The sequence below is a fragment of the Salmo trutta genome, chromosome 1 (assembly GCF_901001165.1).
Source record: "Salmo trutta chromosome 1, fSalTru1.1, whole genome shotgun sequence".
NCBI classification, from domain to species: domain Eukaryota; kingdom Metazoa; phylum Chordata; class Actinopteri; order Salmoniformes; family Salmonidae; genus Salmo; species Salmo trutta.
The window spans coordinates 7207506-7220045 of record NC_042957.1 but is presented as its reverse complement, the minus strand read 5'-3'; the positions used below and the strand labels follow the sequence as shown (position 1 = coordinate 7220045).

At 48.2% G+C, this 12540-nt stretch overlaps 1 protein-coding gene across 1 annotated transcript in view; it reads right to left on the bottom strand.

The window, feature by feature from the left end:
- The window catches only part of fntb (farnesyltransferase, CAAX box, subunit beta), a 40051-nt gene that overhangs the window by 7417 nt on the left and 20094 nt on the right, over positions 1–12540 (bottom strand). Inside the window, exons 4-8 of the mRNA XM_029702348.1 lie at positions 8158–8249; positions 6705–6851; positions 2739–2822; positions 1429–1515; positions 364–493 (exon numbers count right to left, since the gene is read on the bottom strand). Of these exons, the coding sequence (XP_029558208.1) occupies positions 364–493; positions 1429–1515; positions 2739–2822; positions 6705–6851; positions 8158–8249 (540 nt within the window). The remainder of the gene's footprint in view (positions 1–363; positions 494–1428; positions 1516–2738; positions 2823–6704; positions 6852–8157; positions 8250–12540) is intronic.

Here is a 12540-nt window from a genome sequence, read left to right as displayed (position 1 = left end):
TACAGGGGCCTCCGACCTACAGGGGCCTCCGACCTACAGGGGCCTCTGTGCATCTCCTAAACGCTTTACGGTCTCTGGGGTTACTCTGGTTACCATTGATAAGGTCATCTGAATTATCTGGGGACAGGAAGTAGTGACATGGGATACCTCTGCAGAGAGGAGGACAACAAGTGACATTGGACAATTGTAGGGAACTGGATGGCTGCTACAGAGGACAAAGCTACTGTAGGTATAAGCTTACCACCACAAATAACCCCTTTTAACTGTGTTCACACACACACACACACACACACACACACACACACACGAGGTAGTTCTGGATGAGTCAATTACCATCAACTAACTGACGCGTAGAGAACTCACCAACAGGGTCTTGAGATCCAGCATGTGCTCCTTCCCCAGGATGACCATAGCAGCTGTCCCACAGAAGGTGTACCCTCCATGGGCCTCCAGCCCTGGGACGCCCCCTAGACCCCCCTCCCAGTTCTGACAGCTGGAGGGAGACAGAAAGTATAGTGAGTAGGCAGAACTATGTGAACACATTATCACTACACAGTTGTTTTTCTAAAGTTTAGGGTCCCAAATCCTTGATATTATTATATTCAACAAAGAATTATACTGATAGTACGACTACACTATTTGTTTAAATAAATGTAATTTAAAGGTTTATTATAAAATTTACTTTAGGAACGCTAGCCAGTTAAATAGCCACAAATGAACTAAACGGTGTGTGTGTGGGACACGTGGGTGGGACACGTGGGTGGGACACGTGGGTGGGACACGTGACTGGGACACGTGGGTGGGACACGTGGGTGGGACACGTGGGTGGGACACGCGGGTGGGACACGCGAGTGGGACACGCGACTGGGACACGTGAGTGGGACACGCGGGTGGGACACGCGGGTGGGACACGCAGGTGGGACACGCGGGTGGGACACGCGGGTGGGACACGCGGGTGGGACACGTGGGTGGGACACGTGGATGGGACACGTAGGTGGGACACGTTGGTGGGACACGCGAGTGGGACACGCGGGTGGGACACGTGGGGGGGACACGTAAGTGGGATACAAAGGTGGGACACGTGGGTGGGACACGTGGGTGGGACACGTGGGTGGGACACGTGGGTGGGACAGGTAGTGGCACACGTAGGTGGGACACGTAGGTGGGACACGTGGATGGGACACGTGGGTGGGACACGTGGGTGGGACACGTGGGTGGGACACGTGGGTGGGACACGTGGATGGGACACGTGGGTGGCACACGTAGGTGGGACACGTAGGTGGGACAAGTGGGTGGGACACGTAGGTGGGACACGTGGATGGGACACGTGGGTGGGACACGTAGGTGGGACACGTGGGTGGGACACGTGGGTGGCACACGTAGGTGGGACACGTAGGTGGGACACGTGGGTGCTCTATACTGCAGTACCTGACGATCCATGTGGGCGTGTCCTGGAACAGTGTGGGTGTCATGATGTTGGTGAGAGACGCCACTGACGCAGCACAGTACGCACTCCTACAACACGAGAGGTAGGAGTTAATACGCAGTACGCACTCCTACAACACGAGAGGTAGGAGTTAATACGCAGTACGCACTCCTACAACACGAGAGGTAGGAGTTAATACACAGTACGCACTCCTACAACACGAGAGGTAGGAGTTAATACGCAGTACGCACTCCTACAACACGAGAGGTAGGAGTTAATACGCAGTACGCACTCCTACAACACGAGAGGTAGGAGTTAATACACAGTACGCACTCCTACAACACGAGAGGTAGGAGTTAATACACAGTACGCACTCCTACAACACGAGAGGTAGGAGTTAATACACAGTACGCACTCCTACAACACGAGAGGTAGGAGTTAATACACAGTACGCACTCCTACAACACGAGAGGTAGGAGTTAATACACAGTACGCACTCCTACAACACGAGAGGTAGGAGTTAATACACAGTACGCACTCCTACAACACGAGAGGTAGGAGTTAATACACAGTACGCACTCCTACAACACGAGAGGTAGGAGTTAATACACAGTACGCACTCCTACAACACGAGAGGTAGGAGTTAATACACAGTACGCACTCCTACAACACGAGAGGTAGGAGTTAATACACAGTACACACTCCTACAACACGAGAGGTAGGAGTTAATACACAGTACGCACTCCTACAACACGAGAGGTAGGAGTTAATACACAGTACGCACTCCTACAACACGAGAGAGGTAGGAGTTAATACACCAGAGAGAGAGAGAGACAAGAAGAGGAGATGAGAGGAAGAGAAGAGAGAGATTTAACTTGTGAGCATCAGGCTCCTCCCAGCCTTAAACAGGCTATTGTAGAGAGGCTGTTGGTTGGATGAGAGAGTGGCCTGAACTGCCACATTTCTGTCTGCTACCAAGATAGAGAAAGCAAATGAGTTAAACAGTGAGACACAGACAGAGAGGACAGCAGGGGTGAGAAAGAGAGAAATGGGGAGAGAGAGAGAGAGAGAGAGAGAGAGAGAGAGAAATGGACAGGGAGACGTGGGGGTGAGAGAGAGAGAGAGACGTGGGGGTGAGAGAGAGAGAAAGCGAGCGAGAGAGAAACAGACACAGAGGACAGCAGCAGCGAGAGAGAACATGAAAGACAGAGAGGACAGAGGACAGCAGAGAAGAGGAAGTTTGGTTGTTATCACGTCTCAGCAGTGCTCCAGTCACAGTGAAACCATGGCGATGGAAAGAAGGCTGTCTCACCTGACGTCCACCTCTCCTCCTCCATGCATCACAAAGGACCCATCTGGCTGCTTCACAGAGAACAGGAAGGAGAGCAGCTTCTCCCTGGGAGGAGGAGGGGGGAGGGAGTAGGGGGGAGGATTAAAAAAACATCACACCTGCTGCTGCTACGGCAACACCTGGGTCATGTTCATTAGTTCAGTAGGCGGTACTAGAATCGGAAACATTTCCTACCTTGGCTTCCTTTGGGGTTTTAATTTAGGTGTGAGAACTTTTTAAACGTTTATTTTTTATATACAGTGAGGGAAAAAAGTATTCGATCCCCTGCTGATTTTGTACGTTTGCCCACTGACAAAGAAATGATCAGTCTATAATTGTAATGGTAGGTTTATTTGAACAGTGAGAGACAGAATACCACCAAAAATACCCAGAAAAATGCTTGTGAAAAATGTTATAAATTGATTTGCATTTTAATGAGGGAAATAAGTATTTGACCCCCTCTCAATCAGAAAGATTTTTGGCTCCCAGGTGTCTTTTATACAGGTAACGAGCTGAGATTAGAAGCACACTCTTAAAGGGAGTGCTCCAAATCTCAGTTTGTTACCTGTAAAAAAGACACCTGTCCACAGAAGCAATCAATCAATCAGATTCCAAACTCTCCACCATGACCAAGACCAAAGAGCTCTCCAAGGATGTCAGGGACAAGATTGTAGACCTACACAAGGCTGGAATTGGCTACAAGACCGTCGCCAAGCAGCTTTAGAAACACAAATGGAAGAAACACAAAAGAACTGTCAATCTCCCTCGGCCTGGGGCTCCATGCAAGATCTCACCTCGTGGAGTTGCAATGATCATGAGAACGGTGAGGAATCAGCCCAGAACTACATGGGAGGATCTTGTCAATGATCAAGGCAGCTGGGATCATAGTCACCAAGAAAACAATTGATAACACACTATGCCGTGAAGGACTGAAATCCTGCAGCGGCCGCAAGGTCCCCCTGCTCAAGAAAGCACATATTCATGCCTGTCTGAAGTTTGCCAATGAACATCTGAATGATTCAGAGGACAACTGGGTGAAAGTGTTGTGGTCAGATGAGACCAAAATGGTGCTCTTTGGCATCAACTCAACTCACCGTGTTTGGAGGAGGAGGAATGCTGCCTATGACCCCAAGAACACCATCTCCACCGTCAAACATGGAGGTGGAAACATTATGCTTTGGGGGTGTTTTTCTGCTAAGGGGTCAGGACAACTTCACCGCATCAAAGGGACGATGGACGGGGCCATGTACCGTCAAATCTTGGGTGAGAACCTCCTTCCCTCAGCCAGGGCATTGAAAATGGGTCGTGGATGGGTATTCCAGCATGACAATGACACAAAACACACGGTCAAGGCAACAAAGGAGTGGCTCAAGAAGAAGCATATTAAGGTCCTGGAGTGGCCTAGCCAGTCTCCAGACCTTAATCCCATAGAAAATATGTGGAGGGAGCTGAAGGTTTGAGTTGCCAAACGTCAGCCTCGAAACATTAATGACTTGGAGAAGATCTGCAAAGAGGAGTGGGACAAAATCCCTCCTGAGATGTCTGCAAACCTGGTGGCCAACTACAAGAAACGTCTGACCTCTGTGATTGCCAACAAGGGTTTTGCCACCAAGTACTAAGTCATGTTTTGCAGAGGGGTCAAATACTTACTTCCCTCATTAAAATGCAAATCATTTTATAACATTTTTGACATGTGTTTTTCTGGATTTTTTTGTTGTTATTCTGTCTCTCACTGTTCAAATAAACCTACCATTACAATTATAGACTGATCATTTCTTTGACAGTGGGCAAACGTACAAAATCAGCAGGGGATCAAATACTTTTTTCCCTCACTATATATATATATATATATATATATATATATATATATATATATATACATACACTGCTCAAAAAAATAAAGGGAACACTTAAATAACACATCCTAGATCTGAATGAAAGAAATAATCTTATTAAATACTTTTTTCTTTACATAGTTGAATGTGCTGACAACAAAATCACACAAAAATAATCAATGGAAATCCAATTTATCAACCCATGAAGGTCTGGATTTGGAGTCACACAAAATTAAAGTGGAAAACCACACTACAGGCTGATCCAACTTTGATGTAATGTCCTTAAAACAAGTAAAAATGAGGCTCAGTAGTGTGTGTGGCCTCCACGTGCCTGTATGACCTCCCTACAACGCCTGGGCATGCTCCTGATGAGGTGGCGGATGGTCTCCTGAGGGATCTCCTCCCAGACCTGGACTAAAGCATCCGCCAACTCCTGGACAGTCTGTGGTGAAACGTGGCGTTGGTGGATGGAGCGAGACATGATGACCCAGATGTGCTCAATTGGATTCAGGTCTGGGGAACGGGCGGGCTAGTCCATAGCATCAATGCCTTCCTCTTGCAGGAACTGTTGACACACTCCAGCCACATGAGGTCTAGCATTGTCTTGCATTAGGAGGAACCCAGGGCCAACCGCACCAGCATATGGTCTCACAAGGGGTCTGAGGATCTCCTCTCGGTACCTAATGGCAGTCAGGCTACCTCTGGCGAGCACATGGAGGGCTGTGCGGCCCCTCAAAGAAATGCCACCCTACACCATGACTGACCCACCGCCAAACCGGTCATGCTGGAGGATGTTGCAGGCAGCAGAACGTTCTCCACGGCGTCTCCAGACTGTCACGTCTGTCACATGTGCTCAGTGTGAACCTGCTTTCATCTGTGAAGAGCACAGGGCGCCAGTGGCGAATTTGCCAATCTTGGTGTTCTCTGGCAAATGCCAAACGTCCTGCACGGTGTTGGGCTGTAAGCACAACCCCCACCTGTGGACGTCGGGCCCTCATACCACCCTCATGGAGTCTGTTTCTGACCGTTTGAGCAGACACATGCACATTTGTGGCCTGCTGGAGGTCATTTTGCAGGGCTCTGGTAGTGCTCCTCCTGCTCCTCCTTGCACAAAGGCGGAGGTAGCGGTCCTGCTACTGGGTTGTTGCCCTCCTACGGCCTCCTCCACGTCTCCTGATGTACTGGCCTGTCTCCTGGTAGCGCCTCCATGCTCTGGACACTACGCTGACAGACACAGCAAACCTTCTTGCCACAGCTCGCATTGATGTGCCATCCTGGATGAGCTGCACTACCTGAGCCACTTGTGTGGGTTGTAGACTCCGTCTCATGCTACCACTAGAGTGAAAGCACCGCCAGCATTCAAAAGTGACCAAAACATCAGCCAGGAAGCATAGGAACTGAGAAGTGGTCTGTGGTCACCACCTGCAGAACCACTCCTTTATTGGGGGTGTCTTGCTTGTTGCCTATAATTTCCACCTGTTGTCTATTCCATTTGCACAACAGCATGTGAAATGTATTGTCAATCAGTGTTGCTTCCTAAGTGGACAGTTTGATTTCACAGAAGTGTGATTGACTTGGAGTTACATTGTGTTGTTTAAGTGTTCCCTTTATTTTTTTGAGCAGTGTATATATATATTTTTTTTTTACATTGTTTCTTTAGAACAGTAATTGTATGATCTTCACAACAGCAGTCTGGCGCCCTGCCCCCCACTGCCTGTCTCTGGCGCCCCGCCCCCCACCGCCCGTCTCTGACGTCGCATCCTACCTCTGTACATTGTGGTAACTCCTGACTGTTACCGGTCTATGACGTTGTGGTAACAGAAGTGGCTGTACCCTGTCGTAGTAACAGAAGTGGCTGTACCTCGTTGTGGTAACAGAAGTGGCTGTACCCCGTCGTGGTAACAGAAGTGGCTGTACCCTGTCGTAGTAACAGAAGTGGCTGTACCTCGTTGTGGTAACAGAAGTGGCTGTACCCCGTCGTGGTAACAGAAGTGGCTGTACCCTGTCGTAGTAACAGAAGTGGCTGTACCCTGTCGTGGTAACAGAAGTGGCTGTACCCTGTCGTAGTAACAGAAGTGGCTGTACCCTGTCGTAGTAACAGAAGTGACTGTACCTGTCTATGACGTTGTATGCCTCCTGGGTGCCGATGATACAGAGTGCGTTGACAGCAGCGTAGGTAGGAGCCAGGTGGGCAGCTTGACCTGGACCTCCAGCAAAACCACCAGTAGGACTCTGACACCGCGCCAGGAACTTACACACACTGGACGAAGCAGAGGGGGCAATAGAAGTTACACACACTGGACAGGGCAATAGAAGTTACACACACTGGATGGGGCAATAAAAGTTACACACACTGGACGGGGCAATAGAAGTTACACACACTGGACGAGGCAATAAAAGTTACACACACTGGACGGGGCAATAAAAGTTACACACACTGGACGGGGCAATAGAAGTTACACACACTGGACGAGGCAATAAAAGTTACACACACTGGACGGGGCAGAGGGGGCAATAGAAGTTACACACACTGGACGGGGCAATAGAAGTTACACACACTGGATGGGGCAATAGAAGTTACACACACTGGATGGGGCAGAGGGGGCAATAGAAGTTACACACACTGGACGGGGCAGAGGGGGCAATAGAAGTTACAAACACTGGATGGGGCAATAGAAGTTACAAACACTAGACGGGGCAGAGGGGGCAATAGAAGTTACACACACTGGACGGGGCAATAGAAGTTACACACACTGGACGGGGCAATAGAAGTTACACACACTGGACGGGGCAATAGAAGTTACACACACTGGACGGGACAATAGAAGTTACACACACTGGATGGGGCAATAGAAGTTACACACACTGGATGGGGCAGAGGGGGCAATAGAAGTTACACACACTGGACCCCAGTAGCAGCTACTGAAAGGGCTGTAGGTTGATAGAATATGTGTACAGGGCAGGCTGTATGCACCCACAGCAGGTAGGTAGTTGAGCCCTGTGCGGGAATTCATTTTAAACCCGAGCCCTACTCATGCCAGCGACGTTCAGACCATATCCTACCCAGGCCTGATTGCTTCTGCCAAATTTCAGGCCCAGCCCTACCCGAAACCAGAAATAACTTCCTACGTTAGTAAATCCATGCTGCTCTCTGTCTGTCGCTCCCTGTACGCAGGCAGCTCGCTCTGCATGCACTCTGCCCATGATGCTTTGAGTCGGTTAGTATCCATAGCAACGGCTACGCTTGAGCTGCTCTGCTCAATGAAGAGACATGAGAGAGCTGTTAGCTACTTTATCACTCTAAACTACGACAAAACTCAATAAAAATGATTTTCTGTGAAATAATCTCTTCTGTTTTATATTTGACGAGGTTGAAGCACTTCAGACACCATGTTATGATCTCAGTCAGATCTGACTGTACTGAGACAACAGGCCCTGCCCGGCCCCTAGTTACTGAGGTGATGGAGGTGGGAACAGTGGCTGTACTCACTCTGGGGCGATGGAGGTGGGAACAGTGGCTGTACTCACTCTGAGGCGATGGAGGTGGGGACAGTGGCTGTACTCACTCTGAGGCGATGGAGGTAGGGACAGGTTCCTCCAGCAGCTCCAGACTGTGTAAGATCCAGTAGCAGAGCCACGACCTGCTGGCGTCTAGACACTACAGAGAGAACACACACACTTCAGATACTATAGTATCCAGTACCAGAACCACGGCCTGCTGGCGTTTAAAAATATATATATATATATATATATTTTACCTTTATTTAACCAGGTAGGCAAGTTGAGAACAAGTTCTCATTTACAATTGCGACCTGGCCAAGTTAAAGCAAAGCAGTTCGACACATACAACAACACAGAGTTACACATGGAGTAAAACAAACATACAGTCAATAATACAGTAGAAAAATAAGTCTATATACAATGTGAGCAAATGAGGTGAGATAAGGGAGGTAAATGCAAAAAATGCCATGGTGGCAAAGTAAATACAATATAGCAAGTAAAACACTGAATGGTAGATTTGTAGTGGAAGAAAGTGCAAAGTAGAAATAATGGGGTGCAAAGGAGCAAAATAAATAAATACAGTAGGGGAAGAGGTAGTTGTTTGGGCTAAATTATAGATGGGCTATGTACAGGTGCAGTGATCTGTGAGCTGCTCTGACAGCTGGTGCTTAAAGCTAGTGAGGGAGATAAGTGTTTCCAGTTTCAGAGATTTTTGTAGTTCGTTCAGGTCATTTGCAGCAGAGAACTGGAAGGAGAGACGGCCAAAGGAGGAGTTGGCTTTGGGGTGACCAGAGAGATATACCTGCTGGAGCGCGTGCTACAGGTGGGTGCTGCTATGGTGACCAGTGAGCGGAGATAAGGGGGGACTTTACCTAGCAGGGTCTTGTAAATGACCTGGAGCCAGTGGGTTTGGCGACGAGTATGAAGCGAGGGCCAGCCAACGAGAGCGTACAGGTCGCAGTGGTGGGTAGTATATGTGGCTTTGGTGACAAAACGGATGGCACTGTGATAGACTGCATCCAGCTTATTGAGTAGGGTATTGGAGGCTATTTTGTAAATGACATCGCCGAAGTCGAGGATCGGTAGGATGGTCAGTTTTACGAGGGTATGTTTGGCAGCGTGAGTGAAGGATGCTTTGTTGTGAAATAGGAAGCCAATTCTAGAGTTAACTTTGGATTGGAGATGTTTGATGTGAGTCTGGAAGGAGAGCTTACAGTCTAACCAGACACCTAGGTATTTGTAGTTGTCCACATATTCTAAGTCAGAACCGTCCAGAGTAGTGATGCTGGACGGGCAGGCAGGTACGGGCAGCGATCGGTTGAAGAGCATGCATTTAGTTTTACTAGTATTTAAGAGCAGTTGGAGGCCACGTAAGGAGAGTTGTATGGCATTGAAGCTCGTCTGGAGGGTTGTTAACACAGTGTCCAAAGAAGGGCCAGAAGTATACAGAATGGTGTCGTCTGTGTAGAGGTGGATCAGAGACTCACCAGCAGCAAGAGCGACATCATTGATGTACACAGAGAAAAGAGTTGGCCCAAGAATTGAACCTTGTGGCACCCCTATAGAGACTACCAGAGGCCCGGACAACAGGCCATCCGATTTGACACATTGAACTCTATCAGAGAAGTAGTTGGTGAACCAGGCGAGGCAATCATTTGAGAAACCAAGGCTATTGAGTCTGCCGATGAGGATGTGGTGATTGACAGAGTCTAAAGCCTTGGCCAGGTCAATGAATATGGCAGCACAGTATTGTTTCTTATCGATGGCGGTTACGATGTCGTTTAGGACCTTGAGCGTGGCTGAGGTGCACCCATGACCAGCTCTGAAACCAGATTGCATAGCGGAGAAGGTGCAGTGGGATTTGAAATGGTCGGTAATCTATTTGTTGACTTGGCTTTTGAAGACCTTAGAAAGGCAGGGTAGGATAGATATAGGTCTGTAGCAGTTTGGGTCAAGAGTGTCCCCTCCTTTGAAGAGGGGGATGACAGCAGCTGCTTTCCAATCTTTAGGAATCTCAGACGACACGAAAGACAGGTTGAACAGGCTAGTAATAAGGGTTGCAACAATTTCGGCAGATCATTTTAGAAAGAAAGGGTCCAGATTGTCTAGCCCGGCTGATTTGTAGGGGTCCAGATTTTGTAGCTCTTTCAGAACATCAGCTGACTGGATTTGGGAGAAGGAGAAATGGGGAAGGCTTGGGCGAGTAGCTGTGGGGGGTGCAGTGCTGTTGACCGCGGTAGGGGTAGCCAGGTGGAAAGCATGGCCAGTCGTAGAAAAATGCTTATTGAAATTCTCAATTATAGTGGATTTATCGGAGGTGACAGAGTTTCTTATCCTCAGTGCAGTGGGCAGCTGGGAGGAGGTGTTCTTATTCTCCATGGACTTTACAGTGTCCCAGAACTTTTTTGAGTTTGTGTTGCAGGAAGCAAATTTCTGCTTGAAAAAGCTAGCCTTGGCTTTTCTAACTGCCTGTGTATATTGGTTTCTAACTTCCCTGAAAAGTTGCATATCACGGGGGCTGTTCGATGCTAATGCAGAACGCCACAGGATGTTTTTGTGTTGGTTAAGGGCAGTCAGGTCTGGAGAGAACCAAGGGCTATATCTGTTCCTGGTTCTACATTTCTTGAATGTGGCATGCTTATTTAAGATGGTGAGGAAGGCATTTAAAAAAAATAACCAGGCATCCTCTACTGACGGGATGAGATCAATATCCTTCCAGGATACCCGGGCCAGGTCGATTAGAAAGGCTTGCTCGCTGAAATGTTTCAGGGAGCGTTTGACAGTGATGAGTGGAGGTCGTTTAACCGCTGACCCATTACGGATGCAGGCAATGAGGCAGTGATCGCTGAGATCTTGGTTGAAAACAGCAGAGGTGTATTTAGAGGGCAAGTTGGTTAGGATGATATCTATGAGGGTGCCCGTGTTTAAGGATTTGGGGTGGTACCTGGTAGGTTCATTGATCATTTGTGTGTGATTGAGGGCATCAAGCTTAGATTGTAGGATGGCTGGGGTGTTAAGCATGTCCCAGTTTAGGTCACCTAGCAGCACGAGCTCTGCAGATAGATGGGGCAATCAGTTCACATATGGTGTCCAGAGCACAGCTGGGGGCAGAGGGTGGTCTATAGCAGGCGGCAACGGTGAGAGACTTGTTTTTAGAGACGTGGATTTTTAAAAGCTGAAGTTCAAATTGTTTGGGTACAGACCTGGAGAGTAGGACAGAACTCTGCAGGCTATCTCTGCAGTAGATTGCAACACCGCCCCCTTTGGCGTTCTATCTTGTCTGAATAGGTTGTAGTTAGGGATGAAGATTTCAGAATTTTTGGTGGACTTCCTAAGCCAGAATTCAGACACGGCTAGGACATCCGGGTTGGCAGAGTGTGCTAAAGCAGTGAATAAAACAAACTTAGGGAGAAGGCTTCTAATGTTAACATGCATGAAACCAAGGCTATGACGGTTACAGAAGTCAACAAAAGAGAGCGCCTGGGGAATAGGAGTGGAGCTAGGCACTGCAGGGCCTGGATTCACCTCTACATCACCAGAGGAACAGAGGAGGAGCAGGATGAGGGTATGGCTAAAAGCTATGAGAATAGGTCGTTTATGACGTCCGGAATAGAGAGTAAAAGGAGCAGGTTTCTGGGGGCGATAAAATAGCTTCAAGGTATAATGTACAGACAAAGGTATGGTAGGATGTGAATACAGTGGAGGTAAACCTAGACATTGAGTGATGATGAGAGAGATATTGTCTCTAGAAACATCATTGAAACCAGAAGATGTCATAGCATGTGTGGGTGGTGGAACTGAGAGGTTGGATAAGGTATAATGAGCAGGGCTAGAGGCTCTACAGTGAAATAAGCCAATGAACACTAACCAGAACAGCAATGGACAAGGCATATTGACATTAAGGAGAGGCATGCTTAGCCGAGTGATCATAAGGGTCCCGTGAGATTCAGACAGCTAGCCGGGCCATAGGTAGCAAGCTGGCAGAAGATGGAGGGAGGTCTGTTTTTAGCCACCTCGTGCGTTTCCATCTGTAGATTAGTGGGGTTCCGTGTGGTAGGGGGGACCAGTCCAATTGGCAAAATAGCTATAGTTATAGTGGCCCCAAAAAATTGTCCGATAGACCTATTCAGATAGCAGCCGATAAGACAGCTAACGATTAGCGGGCGCCTAGACACTACAGAGAGAACACACACACTTCAGATACTATAGTATCCGGTACCAGAACCACGGCCTGCTGGCGTCTAGACACTACAGAGAGAACACAGTCACATACGGTAGATAGATGGATAGATAGACACACTATATATACATAGAAGTATGCAGACACCATTTCAGATTTGGCTGCCGTTGCTGACAGGTGAAGCTTCCCTGGTCAATTGTAAATGTAAAGCTCGGCGCCAGTATAGTATCTATCTGACTGTTCTCTCTGTAGTGTAGTATCTATCTGA